The sequence below is a fragment of the Halichondria panicea genome, chromosome 14, assembly GCF_963675165.1.
Source record: "Halichondria panicea chromosome 14, odHalPani1.1, whole genome shotgun sequence".
Classification (NCBI taxonomy): domain Eukaryota; kingdom Metazoa; phylum Porifera; class Demospongiae; order Suberitida; family Halichondriidae; genus Halichondria; species Halichondria panicea.
The window spans coordinates 2,074,617-2,092,500 of NC_087390.1; the positions used below are offsets into that span (position 1 = coordinate 2,074,617).

General features: G+C 41.9%; 3 protein-coding genes and 1 non-coding gene across 9 annotated transcripts in view; 3 read left to right on the forward strand and 1 right to left on the reverse strand.

The window, feature by feature from the left end:
* Nucleotides 1-14,264, forward strand: LOC135347468 (DNA ligase 4-like). 3 transcript variants are annotated; one of them, XM_064545476.1, is made up of 29 exons: nt 2-179; nt 1,084-1,215; nt 1,458-1,637; nt 1,918-1,982; nt 3,165-3,315; nt 3,555-3,647; nt 4,073-4,177; nt 8,230-8,336; nt 8,720-8,800; nt 8,880-8,945; nt 9,145-9,200; nt 9,271-9,367; nt 9,420-9,479; nt 9,665-9,765; nt 9,813-9,904; nt 9,965-10,060; nt 10,754-10,873; nt 11,062-11,141; nt 11,234-11,339; nt 11,577-11,726; nt 12,076-12,165; nt 12,449-12,537; nt 12,739-12,787; nt 12,843-12,932; nt 13,003-13,074; nt 13,223-13,323; nt 13,382-13,424; nt 13,793-13,902; nt 13,983-14,260. In XM_064545476.1, exons 1-29 carry the CDS (start codon nt 81-83, stop codon nt 14,116-14,118), a joined length of 2,817 nt encoding a protein of 938 aa, XP_064401546.1. In that variant the 5' UTR covers nt 2-80; the 3' UTR covers nt 14,119-14,260. The 3 variants fall into 3 exon arrangements, with proteins under 3 accessions (XP_064401548.1, XP_064401546.1, XP_064401547.1); XM_064545477.1 differs by lacking the exon at nt 2-179 and adding an exon at nt 749-861 and having other exon boundaries at nt 13,983-14,264; XM_064545478.1 differs by lacking the exons at nt 13,382-13,424; nt 13,793-13,902; nt 13,983-14,260 and having other exon boundaries at nt 1-179; nt 12,984-13,074.
* LOC135347473 (serine/threonine-protein kinase 36-like) lies at nt 2,234-7,490 on the reverse strand. Its single transcript, XM_064545483.1, has one exon. The coding sequence runs from the start codon at nt 7,259-7,261 to the stop codon at nt 5,048-5,050; it is 2,214 nt and encodes a 737-aa protein (XP_064401553.1). The 5' UTR covers nt 7,262-7,490; the 3' UTR covers nt 2,234-5,047.
* On the forward strand, nt 9,522-9,592 carry Trnag-gcc (transfer RNA glycine (anticodon GCC)). The gene has a single exon. It is a non-coding gene; the product is annotated as a tRNA-Gly (tRNA).
* The window catches only part of LOC135347482 (dynactin subunit 2-like), an 11,971-nt gene continuing 8,351 nt past the window's right edge, over nt 14,265-17,884 (forward strand). For 2 of the 4 annotated variants that reach the window (XR_010398383.1, XM_064545495.1), the window contains exons 1-9: nt 14,265-14,405; nt 14,514-14,570; nt 14,625-14,721; nt 14,776-14,903; nt 15,042-15,137; nt 15,445-15,657; nt 15,826-15,891; nt 16,145-16,189; nt 16,259-16,336. Coding sequence is in view for 3 of the 4 variants with exons in the window: in XM_064545495.1 (XP_064401565.1) it covers nt 14,397-14,405; nt 14,514-14,570; nt 14,625-14,721; nt 14,776-14,903; nt 15,042-15,137; nt 15,445-15,657; nt 15,826-15,891; nt 16,145-16,189; nt 16,259-16,336 (789 nt within the window). In the remaining variant the exon portion in view is untranslated. Of the gene's footprint in view, nt 14,406-14,513; nt 14,571-14,624; nt 14,722-14,775; nt 14,904-15,041; nt 15,138-15,444; nt 15,658-15,825; nt 15,892-16,144; nt 16,190-16,258; nt 16,337-16,550; nt 16,626-16,722; nt 16,918-16,973; nt 17,153-17,884 lie in introns of those variants that run through there. The other 2 variants (XM_064545494.1, XM_064545493.1) reach the window with 2 other exon arrangements.

Consider the following 17,884-nt stretch of genomic DNA (forward strand, 5'->3'; position numbering starts at 1 on the left):
AATATTGAGCGATCATAGACTGATAAAGTGGGCGTTGTAAAGAGTACCAGTGAACAGTCCACACTGCACTGTTAGTGTACATGGCCACCCCAGGACCTAGCAATGCTGGACCCAGTACTGCTGGAGCAACCCCAGACACCTCCAGTGGGCCAAAAGTGGCTGATCAAGTACCTTTCCATGTAAGGCTCTCTATCAGTTTGATCAGCACGTAAGACTTAGAAAGTACAAATTGTACGTGTAGGGCTATAAATGTTGTAACTATTAACTGTCAGGGATTGTAGCGGCAAGGCTGCTCAACCACTTACATGGTCCATCCAATATTTATACGCTCCCTCACTATAATTATGCCTCGGTGCGCATGCGCAAGCGAGGTATACGGTAGTGTGTTTGTGTGTGTGTAGACTGCTACAGCTGCTCAAGGATGAATCAAGTGCAAGTAAGAGTTTCTATAGGCTTCTAGTCATGTTTACTTGGATTTTAATTCGTGGATTTGCAAAATAATGCTTCGTTCTCGAGTTATGCCTAGTTTTGCTTACTTGGAATGCCTTTGCAGCCTTTTCAGAAGAGCACGTAGCCAAACTTGTTTACCGAGTGTTGCTACTCTACTTAGTAGTTAGCTCTGCACTTGAACGCTAGTTATTGGTAGCTGCAAGAGTGAGAAGAGAGCTGCAAGGCTCTGCTAATGCAGCCATTAATTTTAGACTTGAACTTTTGGCATCGATCGTTTTTAACAACAATCATGGTCAATCATTACCCACTCTCTGAGTTTTTGCATGCAGCAAAATTAAATTGTTTATAAACCTACTCACCAGTACTTCAATAGATGTGCCAATCCTGTATATGTATTGAGCTGAGACAAAGGTAGGTACCATGTACCAGGAAAGCGAAAGCTATTAATAGCTTTATGTTATGTAGCTTTGGTATCTCCACCGAGGCATCAGCACCCGCGGTGCTTTCATTATATTAGTCTCGTACCCATTTTGACTGTCCCATTTTGGATTGGGGAGGGTGTGGCCAGACTACACTATATAACTTGTGGACCTCACATACACTTCTCTCGTTAAATGGGAACTTCCCCTGCAGGACATGTGCTCGCTGATGGAGAAAATAAACAACACGAGTGGTACTGACCGAAAGAAACGCATTCTCAAGAGCTTTGTGGATAAGTGGAGAGAGGCCCATAACAAACTTCACAGCACTCAAGCTGCCACCACCGTGAGTAGCTGCATGCTCCAGCAGGATGTATACATGCATATATATGAAGCGTATATATTCATTTGAAGTCAATATTAACGATTATAGTATATTTGCTGGTAATGCTGGAGGGGGTGGTTTGAAAGAAACCACATTATCACATTATCACGAATCAATAACTTTGTCTGCCATTGCTATTGTTAATAGATTTTGTTCTGGGCTAATGTACAATGTACAGCGTGTGATTGCCCACCCCCCTCCAGACGGACTCATTTCACCCGGCCATGAGACTGCTCCTCCCACAGTTAGACAGAGCGCGACCAGCCTACGGCTTGAAAGAGGTCGCCTTGGCAAAACAGTACATTGACATCCTTAACATTGCCAAGGAGAGTCTGGACGCACAGAAACTACTTCACTATCGAGCGCCGCAAGCTGCTAAACAGGTGAGTGCTACCACTAATGCTGTAATTTATTAGAGAAAAGGTTTAAAGTGTTTGTTACTCTCGGTATAGCGCTACAGTACACTGCATTTCATTGAGAAGAATATATATGATTTGATAAGCCCTTTGTACAGCGCAAAAGCAGTAGTTGATGCAATCCCTTATTATACTATCATTGATCGATTGATCGTCGGTGATTTGTAATTTCAGCATTTCTCCACATAATTCCTTGCTATCTAACTAGTTACATGTATGTACTGTATCATCTTTACCACTGCCGTAGGATGCTGGGGACTTTGCGGCAGTTGCTTTCTTTGTACTTAGAAACCGCTGCCCTGATCAAGGAAGGTACGTACCTGTACTAATACATGAACAAAGCCACATAAATGTACTTTACTCATCTACAGTGGAATCCTATAACGGACATATTTGAGGAACAAAGTTCTCCTTATATAGAGGTGGCCTTTGTTGAGGGGTTGTTTTATACATATTTAGACTACATTACATCATCTGTAATTGATCTGATTGGCTAAAAACAGTAGATTACATGGAAGCATAATCTACAAGAAGGTACTTATTCTACAGGAAATGGGCGCCTATTCTACAGGAAGTGGACACATATTCTACAGGAAATGGATGCATATTCTACAGGAAGTGACAAATAATTTGCAGGAAGTTCTCAAAAGTTGGAATGAAATTTTTAGTGAAAGTGACAAGAAGATGACAAAAACATTATAAAAAACACAGAATGCAATAGTTTGTTCAGTCGATATCCATTCTTTCCATGTCCACTGTTGCTTTGTATTGCTTTTTCCAGTTGGGCATGGGCAAGGGGGGCCAGGAAGCATCAAAAACACTTTAGCAGTCGCTTGACACTTTCTATTGAGTTTTTTAAGGTTCCATGCCGGTCCAGTCTGCTCTATACCCCCCTCCACTCCACCACAGAGCTTCATTCTTCTTCTTGTAGTGTTGCAGTCAGTTCTAGCATAGTTCTAGGTTCTTTTTACTTGTCTGTTCTTTCCAGTATCTTCAAGAAGCGTTTCACAAGCTTTACTGTAGTTTTTCATTGTTTTGAAGCCGTCTTCTTGTCTTTTTCTGTCAACTGGTGTCTCTCACAGCTCTCCAGCTCGTCCAGCTCGCACAAATTCAATTTCTGTTGCTACGCACCAAACCTGGCTTTTTATAACCACGCCTCGCGCATGCACAATGAAGTCCAAGTTAGATAGACCACACCCACTCGTAGAATATGTGTTTTAGTAACCGCCTTGGTTACGGTTAGATTCCCTCGGCTTTTCGCCTCGGGCTAACCGCAACCGTGGAGGTTACATAGACGCATATTCTACTCTTAGGTGTAGTCTATCCTATACGTAAGACTTGGATGCCTGGCCTTCATATTGTAGTTGGCCATTCTTCAGGGATGGTTGTTAAGCGAGGTTCCACTGTTTTACCTTCAACCCATTTGTCCGCTCACTCTCACACACACAATATCCCCACACACCCACACACACATACACACACACACACACACAGTCTCACGGTGTCCCAGGTGAACCAGTACCTTAACGATCTAGCCATGTCCAACGCCAAGAAGGAGAGAGCTGGTGTAAAGAAAGCATTGCAGCTGCTACTCAGAAACACCAGTGCCATGGAGCAAAAGTGGCTCATCAGAATGATACTAAAGGTACAGTAGGAGTAATTTGCACATGAGCTCACTGTACGTGTTTTGCTCACCTCTGAACTGGAAAGTGCTTTTCGAATTGCAATGTAAATAATGGTCGTCGCTCTATTATTATACAGTAGCTGCCAAATCTGTGTTTTGCATTGTTTTTTAAGTGGGGTTCTGTTTACAAATTTATTGAACTGTTGTTGTACTCTAGCTTTCTCAACCCTGTTGACCTCGTTGTATCCCTATGTTCCCAGGAGCTCAAGACCGGATTGAGCGAGAACTCGGTGTTCAGTGTCTTCCATCCTGACGCCGTCGACCTGTTCAGCGTGTGCAGCAGCTTAGAGAAGGTGAGACTGCATGGATTGCATTACATGTACATTGTACAAGTTCTGTGATTGGTTGAAATGATATGTACCCCCCTCCTCCATATATAGACAGTGTACAGGACGTGATAATTATAACACACTGTGGATCCCATAGCTATAAATCCCTGACTGTTCATTTTTCAAAGGACCTACGATAGCTACAGCCTTAGCCATAATTATATTTTAGGCTCAAGCTGTATGGGTGGAACCTCACCATACAATGCCTACATGACTGTATTTAGTTGGCAAAGTATGTGGCAGGTAATCATGTATAACACTCTCCTGTATGCAAATATTACACTAATGATCTTTACTTAGTAATTATTTCCCTGGATATATTGATGCGTGAGTCCAGTCATAATTATACTATACCAATCGCCCTAAATTATAACTGCTTGTAACTGTAGATATGTCAGGACCTGCGTGATCCCTCCGTTCATCTCAACGAGACCTCCATCGCGTATTTCACACCGTTCAGACCAATGCTGGGACAAAGGGCGGTCATTGATCAGGTACGATGCATGTACCCTATAGTACCGTACTGACTCCCCCCCCTGTGTGTATAGTGTCGCATCTTTGAACAGTCGTACCTTAAATTAATGGTTTTCTGAAAGCTTAGAAGAATTTTCTCAGAGGAGGTAGGACAGGTCTCATTAGGTTGCTAATGAGGGATGTACAAGGGTCTATTGCATTTTTGCACATGATATCAGTGTTTGCTCACCTGAGACAGCCAAATTGAATCCCTCGTAGTACAAGTTAATATGGCCATAGATTTTCATTTCACGCTGGGTCCCCTACATGTTGTGAGTACTAGAGTTGGCTAGAGTTCTGGTGATCCAATTTTTGATTTTCTGAAAGCTTAGAAGGAGCCTGTTCAGATGGTATGCTCAAACCCCAAATTTGGTTATTTTCGGAAAAATGAAAAACAAGTAGAAATTCACTTTTTGACTTTAACGCATCACATAAAGGCATCTCTCTAAACTTTCAAAAAATCAGAAAATCAACGTTATTACACCGCGGAACTAATGTGATGTGATGATTATGTAATGATTAATGTGTATGGTGTTTTGTACTAATGTTTAAGTTTATAAGTACGTACATTAAATTTTCATTTTGTTTGCTCTGCAAAGCGAGATGGTCATGTGACTTTGTTCTGTTTAGCTACATACATTCTTTGGTGATTGCTTTTGTAGTATACTCAGAACTTTATTACAGTCGCAGTATACAGTCTTGTTACTTGGACAATACATACAATACATACAATGCATGCTGAAGCTTTAATAGGTAACAGTTGTACTTCTTCACTCATCAGGAAGCCAATAGTGATTCTTAATAACAGAAATTTAATTGACACAAACGTCTGGTGACAAACATAATTATAGCTAGTGAATAACAGTGGCCTCAATTTTTTGTGTTGTAAAATAGCCTCCGACAACCATGAGCATGTTGCCAGGGAGACAAGCAGTTAGTCCAAACGATAGCGTAACTTGCATTTGGCTTGCAACTTGCCACGAGTCGTTTGTCGGATTGTATTGATACACGTCTTTAGTGCGATTCTTTCTCGAGTCTAAACCCCCCACAGCCATTAAGTGATCATCGACAGTGAGAAGAGATGAGCCTCGTACCGGCAGTGATCCAATCCCCTCCCAAAGATCGGTGCTTATCGGAGTAGAGTCTACCAACTCATTTAGTGAACATTTTATAACCGAATACTTGTCTTGCTCTGATGATGTGTACCCTGCGTGTACGTACACCTCATCACCGCATATAGCCGCTGACGGTTGCTCGGTAGAAAATGGGAGACAGCTGGCATTAGACCACTGCATCGTGAGCGTGTTGAGCGTTTCGACTGTAGTTAGAATCGAGCGATTATAGCCTCCAGCTACAACTAGTGTATTTTTAGCGCATACTGCAGCTGGTGTTTGGCATTTGGTTGACATAGGAGGAAGGTGCTCCACCCACTGCTTATCGATATAGCTGTACAGTTTGTTTGAGAAATTAGCGCCAGAGCGACCGCCTACTGAAGTGAGAACATTGTTGACGTTGGTGATGGTGCAGGCATCGAGCGGATGTGTAGAGAGTCTGGTCCATCGATCATTGCTGGAATCAAACTGGCGAATGTGTTTACTACCGAGGGATCTAAAGTACGCTTTTCCTTCCACGACAGTGGACGAACCAACGACAAGATCAACGGGGATTGTGGTGCCTGGTTGAGAGTCGCTCTCTACTAGAGTATCGTCTTGTGTTGGGACTTGGTACAATAGACTTGAGAGCTGTTGAATTTCTTCATCCTTGCTCGAATATACATCTTGCATTTCTCTGTCTCGCTCGGCTATTGCCTCTTGTAGTTTAGCAGCGATAGTTTCGTAGGAATCGATGATTTGTTTAGCTTGTCTGAGTTGCTTGTCTTTTGATTCTAGCTCGTTTTGAAGTACTAGATTGTTGATTTGAAGAGCCTGCGTGTTCTGAGATGCCTCCTCTAGTTTCTCTGTAAGCTGACCTATCTCTTCGTGTATTAGTTGACTAGTGTATTGTATTTGCTCATCTTTAGCTCTGATAAGATCATTTTTCACTCTTAATTGCTCCTCTTTCACACGTATTTGATGTCTAAGCAGTTGAACTTCATCTTGCTGACAGCTTCGTTCGTACAAGGCACTATCTTTTAGGGTCTCTAGCGTTTCACAAAGCTGCTGTGAAGAAGGCCGCTCTAAGTCCCAATCTTTGAGGCAGCACAGAGCGATCAGCAGTAGAGGGTGGGTGGGCTCAATCAAATTAATGTGTGCTTGTCGTCTTTCAATTTCAGGTATCGCAACTTTAGCTTCGACTGTGCGAGATGGATTTCGAGGGGAGGGAATTTTCACAACTTCGAATCTGTCGGTTGGTTTGGGAAACTTTCGAGTCATCATTTGGACAAGAAGCACACCAAATGAAAAGTTGTCTAGGTTGTCTGTGTACACTGGTGGTTCGTTTAAAGCCTCAGGAGACATGAAGGCTGGTGTTCCCGGGCATGTGGTCATTGTGGCCAAATGAACAATATCTCCGTCTGTTAATTTTGACATGCCAAAATCTGTGACTTTAGCTCGATTGCCTGCATTTAATAGGACATTATTGCTGGAGAGGTCGCGATGGATGATCCCATTGGAATGGAGAAAGGCAAGTGCTTGAGCTATGTCATAGGAGAGGTTGACTTGGATATGGTAGGGAATGTCTCCAGGTGATGCCTCCAGGAAATGTGTCAGACTCTCGTCCATGAGCTCCATTAGAAGAACTGGTGCGTTTGTTTCTGCATCGTGATAGGTCCCCAAGTACTGCACAATATTGGGATGGTTAATCCTCCGCAAAAATTGACACTCATATTCAAAACGACGAATTGGCTGTCGGTGGTCTTTGCTTGGATTGAGAGCTTGCATTTGGAAGAGCACTGGATAGAGTAGCTTGGCTGCACAAATTAGTTGATCACACCTGGCTTTGCACACTGCCCCATAGGAGCCAGTACCGAGGATCTCGTTCTTAAACAATTCCACATTTCTATAAGCGAATTCTTGCTCGTGTTCTTGCGTAGCCCAAGAAGGTATAATTTTGTCAGCCATAGTCATTGTATAGCAATTTACTCTACAGTCTCTCTTGACCTTTTAGGATGCTTAAATCTTAGCTTTTATAATGCTTGTTGCACTTGTTGGGGATTGTTAACCATATTTGGATGATTATATTTCGGTATAAGTATGACATCATTGCAGCCCTGATTGTGTCTATAGAGTCACTAACTGTACTAATTAGCCCAAGACAATGAAGCCTTAGCTCTTTTGAATGGTGGAAGTCAGTATCCTGTTTCCCTTGATGTGTTGCCTTAGGAACCCATATTGAAATCTGTCAAATCATGCTGTGTCTGTGAACTCGTAATTACACGTGTGTGTTTTATTTAATAATGTTTATTTTCTCACCTCGTCATTTTAGTTGGTGCTGTGTCCTGTGTCCTCTAAATCACTCTCAATAAAATTTTAGCTGTTATGTCAGGTATTAGTATAGCGCTACCTGACTACATTACATGCCTACATTTGACAACTTCCCATAAATAATATATTATTAGCTGTTATGTCAGGTATTAGACAGTATAGCGCTACCTGGACGTATATATCATGAATATTGTACAAAATTTGACAAACATTAATGGCTACCACTTTCCATGGCAACCTCTCCACGATATGTAAAGACATTGTTCTCAGTTTCTTGTACACAGACTTCGTACAACAGCTCAGTATCATGTGATCCGAGAGCCTGACTACATTACATGCCTACATTTGACAACTTCCCATAAATAATATAATTTGTTAGCTGTTATGTCAGGTATTAGACAGTATAGCGCTACCTGGCTACATCACATGCCTACATTTGGCAACTTCCCATTGGAACTTCCGATATTGCAATTGATGTACATAGTGTCACAATGTTTAAATGCACACAATGATGGAGCTATTTTCACGATTCAAGTATTGTCACTATACACAATGTATAGTTCTGATTTGTTAACAACGTCACATGATTTTAATCGTCTTCTCTTGTACAGGTCTTACGTCTTATGGAGCACCAGACGTTCTTCATTGAGACAAAATTCGACGGTGATCGTATCCAGATGCATAAGCAGGGCAACCAGTACAGATACTACACACGAAGGTACAAACACAGTAATCGATGCCAGCTAGTACTCAACATCTTATACTGCATTCCTATCTGTTTGAACTGCATGCCCCCATTTTTTAAGGAGGGGGAGTTAAGGACTATACATATGTTCTTTTTATTTGATGTGTGTACACATGATATGCATTTCAGATGCGCTAACTATCTGGTACATGTAACTGTACTAATAGGTGTAGGATTTTAGGTTTCATTTTTATGGCATATCATGTTCGCTGAATATGCAATTTGACCCCATGCACAACACAGTTCTCACGACTACACACGTTTCTCTGGCTCCTCCCCTTACAAGGGATCTATATCAGCTAGATCATGTGCATTCGGTATCTATGGTTATAGTGTCCTTCATGCATGCACAACAGTTCTAGGGACTACACACGTTCCTTTGGCTCCTCCCCCTACGAGGGAAGATTCACTCCTACGATTCACGATGCCTTCAACAGGTTAGAGCAGCAAGCCTCACACTTGTTTGTGTATACATGTTCACATACAACGTTTTTCTCTTTATATCCCATCTTGCAGTAAGGTCAAGTCTTGCATTCTTGATGGGGAAATGGTGGGCTGGGATGTGGAGACTGAGAGCTTCTTGTGAGTACGGTTACACCTTTGAAAAGTGCACAGTTGCCATGCAGGGCTATTATTCAACACACAAATTTGCCTCTTCTATGTAGTAACTAGGCCTAAGTATAGTGGTTATTGTTGTCTAGAGGTAAACCACCACCGACCAGTGTGGCCACATCCCTGGCATGCATGTTCATCAATTGAGTTTTTTCGTTTATTATTGCAGACCTAAAGGAGACAATGTTGATGTGAAGGCACTGGGCGGAGATGACACAGACAGTGGTAAGTGTATAGTGGCTATGATGTCATGTGATGCACGTATATAGTGATAATGCTCATTGTTTGGTTACAGGTAGTCAGCAATGCTTCGTTGTGTTCGATGTCCTGATGATCAATGATACTAACCTCGCTAATTGCCCACTGAGTGAGAGAGCTGAACAGCTGAAAAAGTATGACTAAAGATCTCTATATAGGTATTAAACGGCTTTTTCTTTGCCTCAGGGTGTTTGAGCCAGCATTGGGACATCTGCATCTTGTCGACAGAAATGAAGGATCAACCAAGTAAGGGAATAACTTTACAACTTTATCTTTTTTGGTATCTGAGCACTGATGGTTCAGTGGTAGAATTCTCGCCTGCCACGCGGGAGGCCCGGGTTCGATTCCCGGTCAGTGCATCTTTTTTTAGTTCTTTTTTCCATTGAAATTAACTTCCTTTCTTTTTGCCTTTTTTTGCCTTTTTTCAATAGAGAAGATGTAGTTGCTGCTCTGAACAATGCCATTGACAATAGAGAAGAGGGTATAATTGTAAAACTTCCTTCCTCAACGTACAAACCCGACAAAAGGAAAGGTGAGGTTATACCGTTATCAGCCAATTACCCTACCATCTTGCCTCAGGCAGTGGATGGTTGAAAATCAAGCCCGAGTATGTGGACAGTCTCAGCGATCAGCTGGACGTTATTATCATTGGAGGCTACTTTGGAAAAGGGGTGGGTCATTAATTGCTCATGCACAACAGCACTATTTTAATATTACTGCTTTTTCTACAGAGTCGAGGCAAGATGATATCTCACTTCTTGTGTGGAGTGGCCTTACCGAGTGTGGTCCCTGGAGGAAGACCTTCCGTCTTCCAGTCATTTTGCAAGGTACCAACATGGTTAGCATTAATTATTATGTCTCGGTGCGCATGTGCAAGCGAGGTATAGTGTTTGTGTGTGTCTGTCTGTCTGTGTAGACTGCTACAGCTACTCAAGGATCAATGAAGTGCAAGTAAGAGTTTCTATAAGCTTCTAGTCATTGGATTTTAATTCTTGGATTTGCAAAATAATGCTTCGTTCTCGAGTTTTGCTTACTTGCAGGTGTGCTGTATGTGTCATAAATCAGCCTTGGATGACGCTAGTTGCATGTTGATGTGCACTTATTAGTGTTAGTGTTTGAGCTATGTTGGAAAGGCTGTTGCTAAGACCTACATGTGTATTTTAGTTACCGTATAATGGGTATATTTCGAGGCTATAAACTTTCGGGGAATGATCGTTGAAAAGTTTTCGCGGAATAGCAGCCTTTTTGCAGTATGCATGCGTGCGATATTAAATTCGTGGGTATAAATGTTCACGGTAATTGCTCGTTGCTGAAACAAGTGGCTTTTTTGTGGTTAAAATAAGAGTAGGTAAATTTGTACTGGATTCTCCTTGTGGTTGTGTAATATCCAATATGTGGGAGGTAGTTTCAATAGAGTATTGGCTACTGAGTGGTCTCAATAGAGAGGTGTTCGGTAATCAAGGTATTAGGTATTAGATTGCCATAATGCTGATTGATCTCTCACATTCTCCCAACACCAGGTAGGGTCTGGCTACAGTCTCACTGAGCTGAGGGAAGTGGGGGCTAAACTGAAGCCACACTGGAGGCCATTCAACACCAAGAGTCCTCCGGAGAGCGTCGTCCTCGCCCCTGGGTTCAAGGTACGTCACACCACACAAGTATCACCTTGTTGAACATTTCTTGTATTCTTATGAATGACAAAAGCTCTCTTGTTGATTATACCTCCTTTCTTTTAGTATCTTGACTGCATGATTTCTTGTTGTGTTTTACACTGTATTAATACGCACATTACACTATGCTTCACAGATGTGTTTTCATTCTTTCATAGGAGAGGCCAGACTTATGGATTGAGCCACAAAACTCCATCATTGTACAAATAAAAGCAGCAGAAATTGTGTCCTCTGGGAAGTACGTATGACAAAAAGCACACACATTCCCCTAGTAGAATATACCAGTAGTACAACATTGAGTCTCTTTAAATTCTTTGTTGATGCCCTCAGGTATAAGTGTGGTTGCACACTTCGATTCCCTCGAGTGGAGAAGGTACGAGATGACAAGGAATGGTACGACTGTATGAATGTGGATGAGCTGGAGCAACTCAAACAGGTACACACCGATCATGAATGAGTGGTTGCTATGACGTTTGTTTTGTTGGCCTACTTTTTAAACATCAAATCAAAATACTGTACACTCGAGATAATGGGCCTCAAAGGTAGCCTCAAAACAAGAAGGGGTGCTAATAAACCTTTTTTACTTAACTAGTATAACACACGTTAATATAATTATACATAATTATGTAGACACGTACTCTAAACTTTCACCGCCCTCCACCCAAACACACAGATAGCGTCAGGGCGTCTGAGCTACCAGCACGTGGGAGACGGCGACCAGCCACCTGCCGCTAAGAAGAGGAGGGTGGGCTCGGCGAGGGTGGAGCGTCCCAGGGGAGTAGCGGCACAGTTCAGACAGACCGACACAACTGATGTACAAGAGGTGAGGCATAATTATCATTATTCTTTGTGTGCATGGCCAAAATTTCAGTTCTGCTGGCTCAAAAAATAATTCTAAAAGCTTAACTTCAGTTCTGCTGGTTCAAAAAATAATTCTAAAAGCTTAGAGTGATCCCTTTCAGATTTCAGTGTTAAAATCGTGGCCATTTTTTGGCAGAAGGGTTATGGTTATAAGTGGGGGAAAAGTCCTCAATTGAGCTCGACAAAGTTTTGTGAGCTAATTAAACATAGATCGGAACAAACTCAAATTATGGCTACTGAGTTGAACATAATAATTATAATAAATGGCTGTGACTGCATGCAACGATGTATCTCTATTAATTTTGGTGTAGGTGTCAAGCATGTTCGATGGTAAGGAGTTCTGTGTTGTGAACGGCCCAAAGGCTCTACCCAAGGAAGAGATTGAGAAGAAGATAGCAGAGGTGAGTATATATACAGTATGTGGCTCGCTCAATTATAGACATTACATTACAGTCATTATTGTCAAGAGTTGTAGAGGTCTTAATTTGAATGATGAAATGCTAGTAGTCCAGGACACTGAAATTAATTGTATAAGATACACTTAAAATATTATTTGTTTTCTAAAAGTGTGTCCCTTTTCCTGGTGCATAGCTGATCAAGCAGGAAGCTGTAGCATATCCTCGCACACTGATACCATACACACACACACACACACACACACAAACATACACACACACTGTGCAGCATGGAGGGTCATTTGTACAGAACCCAGGTCCAGACACGTTCTGTGTTCTGGTGAACAGGACCATTGTCAAGGCAACGAACATCATCAAGTGAGTTAAATCACAACTTATTTTTGAATTGATGAGTCCACTTTAAACAAGATTTGTAGTTAGAAGGTTATTACTACATTCTCCCCTACCACCCCTCCACATATCCACACACACACACACACACACACACACACACACACACACACACACACACACACACACACACACACACACACACACACACACACACACACACGCAAGGACTGGACTGTACGATGTTGTTAAGACTCAGTGGTTTCAAGATTGTCTAGTAAGTTACGGTACCGTGTGTAAACAAGTAGAAATACACTGTCCATTAACTGCAGGCAGCTGGAAAATGCCTGTCGTTTGTACCCATTCACATGCTCCACATTTCAGCAGCTACTCTCAGCAAAATGTCCGAACTTTACGACAAGGTAAGTAAAACCACAACTCGTAACTAAGTACAACACATACCACACGTACAGCTGATTTTATTTGATACAGTACGGAGACAGCTACACACTAGACCTCACTGAAGAGAGCATCCGCGATGTCTTCAAGAACGTGGAGAAGAAGGTATATACTATCAAAGTGTCACAGTGGGATTTCTCTACAAAATGATGTGGTTCGATGAAATCTAACGGCCAGTACATTGATCACTGCTTGCTTACTTACATTGTATTGTGTTTTTGTCTGTTATAAGTGGCTCTGCATGATGTTGCAGGAGGGGGACAGGAGCTCTGGCATCACACCAGAGGAGATAGCCACCATTGAGGAGCGATACTTTCCTAATGATAGTCCTCACGGCCTTTTCAGACAACACACGTGAGTATTGTTATTGCTGGTTTATAATTATGAGGGTCTTTGTTTTATGACTAAACAGATTCTATTTGGACAAGTACAGTTGTGTTGGAAACACCAGTACGGTATGTTAAAGAGAATACCTTAAATAATGGGTAGCATTTTCAGATTTTCTTGGTACTTGTTGGGGATTTGCAGCAAATTCATTAGCACAATAATTATGTAATCTAAAGTTTGGCAGTCAGATACAGATGACACAAGAGCTAGCTTATACTCTTAAATATTAGCGCAGGCCTCTCATTGACAAATATGAACTGAACGTTGATCACACAATTTGGAAGGTCTCTTTCTAAGCTTTCAGAAAATCATAGAATTGTTGATTGAATCCACAGATTTTAACTGAAACAGTCTCCAAACCATTGGCTATCCATGCAGCTCTTTCCTACACACACCCCTAACCTCTAACCCCCCCCCTACACACACACCCTCACAGAGTATCAGTGCTAGTGGCCTGGACTTGGTGGGTATGGACGTGCGTCTCCATGGAGGCACGATTGTGGACACACTCAGTGAGAGGGTCTCTCACATCATCTTCAGCAGAAGGTACGTACCTCTCTACAGCCAAATTGACTTGCAAATCTCTAGCTAGAAAAAACAAAATCATATTTTTTTTCTCGCTACAGAGATGTGTCACGGTTGTCTACACTGCGTGGACTAGAGAGAAAGCGTCATCGCAAGCACCATTTTGTGTTCACTGACTGGGTGACTGACTGCATCGAGTCAGGATCCCTCAAGAATGAAAGACTCTATGAACCTTAAGAAACACCACCTGGCACCATTCTACAACATTACATGTCTGTGTATTTGCCCCTAAAAAAGATTGAACTATTACCGTATTTACTCTATTTAAGACGACATGCATACATTTTGGTTCTCATAAATTGAATATTAGAATAAATACGGTACGTTGAATCATAGCAATTTCGATTAATTCGGTTTATTAGAGTGACAATATTTGTCAAGACCACTTACCTACTTCTGTTCGAGGCTCTTTTTGTGTGTACTACTATACTATAGGTGATCTCCTGCCCTCAATAATGTCACAGGTAATAGCATAATTAACCTGTAGACATTGTAGACCCTCAAGACCTGAGTTGGGTCAACTTTTAGTTGCTACACTATGATCACATGACCACCCCCCCACCCCCCCCCAGAGAGATCAGGACGTGTATGAGACCCCGGACCCTCCCATTGACACCACTAACTATGATGTAAGTGCTTGTTATTACTAGCTTATGTCATGTAACATACATACACGTTTCCAGGACGACCAGAAGAGTATAGCCGTCACCCGATTGGATGTTTCATTGCAGTCCTCGTTTGACAAGTTCAAAGACAAGTCCCTAGACGCTAGCAGCGTGGGTAAGTTCAATTGTGTTTATTTAGAACAAATATTTAATCTCCTCAATTTGTCAGATTTCTCTGATAGTGTGAATAGACAGCCCCAGTCAGGGTTCAAAGTTCAACCAGACGATCTAGAAGTGATTGTGACTGAGCGAGAGCCTGAGACCATTCTGCAACGCTATCAGCGACTCAAACAAGAGGTAGGTGTGTGATATGTGATGTGTGTGTGTGTGTGTGTGTGTGTGTGTGATATGTGAGGTGTGTGTGTGTGTGTGTGTGTGTGTGTGTGTGTGTGTGTGTGATATGTGAGGGTGTGTAATGAACATACGGCCCCTCAGGTTGCTGACCTTGCGTTTGATGTGGGGAGGATTGAGGAGGGGAGCAAGGACGCAGAGAAGCTGCTCCAGGTGTCACCACCAGACCTGCTGCAGGATGTGAGCCAGTGCATTAATTTAGTTGTGGGTAGCTAGGCTTACTGTAGTATGGTATCATTGCGTTAGACTGTATTCCCTGAGGCACTGGATACATAGGGTGAGAGCTTTTCAAGCCTCTTCTTTGTGTAAGGTTTTGTGTAGCGTACGTCTGTAACTTGTTTTGGTTGTTCGAGGCCTATTCTAAAAAATGTCATTGCATACAAGTTGTACGTGTATACAGTTCCTGTACCTTATACCATGTCCTGTTATAATTTACATGTATATTTGTTCATCTTACTGTTGTCTGCATGTGTACCCCTCCTTGCAGTTGCAATTGCTCCAGAAGCAGCTTGATGGGCTCCAGTTGGATCGTGTGTTGGGTACCCCTCTCTCTGCCGACCAGCCGCACAACACCCTCCTCCTACGAGACCTACGGGCACAGATAGAGGCGGTTAAGGGGACGGGAGAACAGGGGACAGACCACGCCCTCTATGAGGTCTACACTCGGTCGGAGGCAGCCAAGTTTGCTCATCTCTCAAAGGTACTGAAAATGTTTGTGCCCGTGTGTGTACATGTACAGTGCATGAATACCATTTTATAGTCTATGAGATTATCCCAAACCATTAATTTTCTAAAATTGCAACTCACAGTAATACTTACACCATGCACACTGTAATGTATCGAACATCTGCCCCTTCTCTCTTTATAGATGAGTGAAGTTGAACAGCGACTGGCGAAACTAGAGACTCTGGTTGGGGACCAAGAAACTTCTGTGGTTCGTAAAATTGCTCATTTGTGTCTTACCGTATAGGGATAGTAAATATGGGGAGCCTTGGCTAATGAGGCAATTGAACTATTATCGGCCATGATTGCGTGCGATATACTGGGACTGAATTTCAAGCTACATTGCCTATCTTTTATTGTTGGCAACCCTTATCTTGATTTGCCAAATCGTCAAAATTAATTTGTCACCAAATTTACCTGCTCTATACGGTATTTGCACAAATCTGTTTGTTTTTCTGCTACAGTCTTGTGTGACTGGTGGATTGGATGGTGAACACAAGGATCTGTCGGTGAGTGGTGAATAGTCATGTGACACTGTTTTTACACATGACCTCACTGCATTGTCACATGACCTGCAGAGTGCTGTGATGAACCTCCAGGCTAAGGTGGCCCTACTGGACCCTGCTCACATCAACACCATCGGGGGACAATTACAGGTCAGGGGTGTGGTTAGTGTACGTGGTGTACGTTTGTTTCATATTTGTGGTATTTATACAATTCATGTGTAGTGCTTTTGTGTACGGACACATTGTAGTGTTCATATATAGTTTGCGTACAATTGTGTACTTGAACTACAATAATTATGTGTACTTTGTAGTTGCTTTTATATTCATACACAAGTGTTTTTGCCCCCACGAACACACACTACAGGGCTTGCTTTCTTTGTTGGAACAGGTTGAAACCAAAGCAACCAGTAAGAGCAGTGATCCTGACAAGGAGACCAAGGTATGTATACCTGCCCACACCACACACACTATAATTATAGAGTGTCTGTGTACTGTGTACTCTCTCTGTGTCAGCATTACATGTACTCCCCTCACAGATCTCGGAGGCTCTGGACAAGGTGGGTGTGGTCTCAGCAGTGGCCCCCCTCATCCCAGACCTGGTCGCTAGACTCCACACACTCAAGGACCTTCACGAGAGAGCTGCTCAGTTCGCAGGAACTGTGGCTTTCATGGCCGACAGTCAAGAGAAACTGGCCAATCAGATCTCAGATCTACAGTCACTGCTCACCAAGGTAACCCATGACAAGTCAGCTGTATTGTTGTTATGATGGTGTGTTTCTTGCTGCAGGTTCAGGGCACATTCCAAAGCAACCTGTCCACAATCCAGTCAGACTTTAGCGGATTAGAATCAAAATTGATAACTTAATTATTAGCGAGTTATAGCTAATGTATAAATATTGGGAATTATATAATTATTGTAACATTACTATAGTTTTTTTGGCAGAGTATAGATATTTAGTAGCCAGCTGTCACTCTCCATTTAATTTAGGAAGCATAATACTGTGTACTTATTTTTAGATACGTACACAATGTACATGCATGCACTCAGCCTCAGGTACGTACGTAGGTTAAGGCTGGAAGTTGAAGAAAAGTGTACTATAAATTACCATTTTTTGTAAAAAAATCTTGTTAATTACACAAGTCATTACTTTTCCCAAAATGTATTGTAAATAATTATGTGTAAACATGAATACTTTTCATCTCATTACCATGGTTATGATCTTGTTATGTCGTTGACTGTGTGACCTACCTTCACGAGTTTTGAAAATGCTGCCTCCAATACCAAGTTGTAGAAAGTAACATTGAATATTGGTATCAAAAGTTAGCTCTTAGTGAAAAAAGGTGGATATTTGGTGTGACCTCATTCTAGCTCTGATTACAGTGACTTTATTGATCAAAAAACGTGAAAATTTATGAGTTGAATGTTCACTGTACAAAATACGTGATAGCAGCCCTAAATATCCATCGTTTCTATTGCACTAGTACTGTAGTAAGAGCTTTGATATAATTATACTAATATAAGATTTTATTGCTTTTTAATAAGTGCTGACATCAGCGTTTTACATTCAAATTGCACAGGAAGCGACTCATCACCGACTGTGCAGATATTTTTCCATATTGCACACCCGGAAGTATTATTGCACACTTGTTATTGCACACTAGGAAGTGATTCTTATTTGGAATAAAACGTTTTCAGCA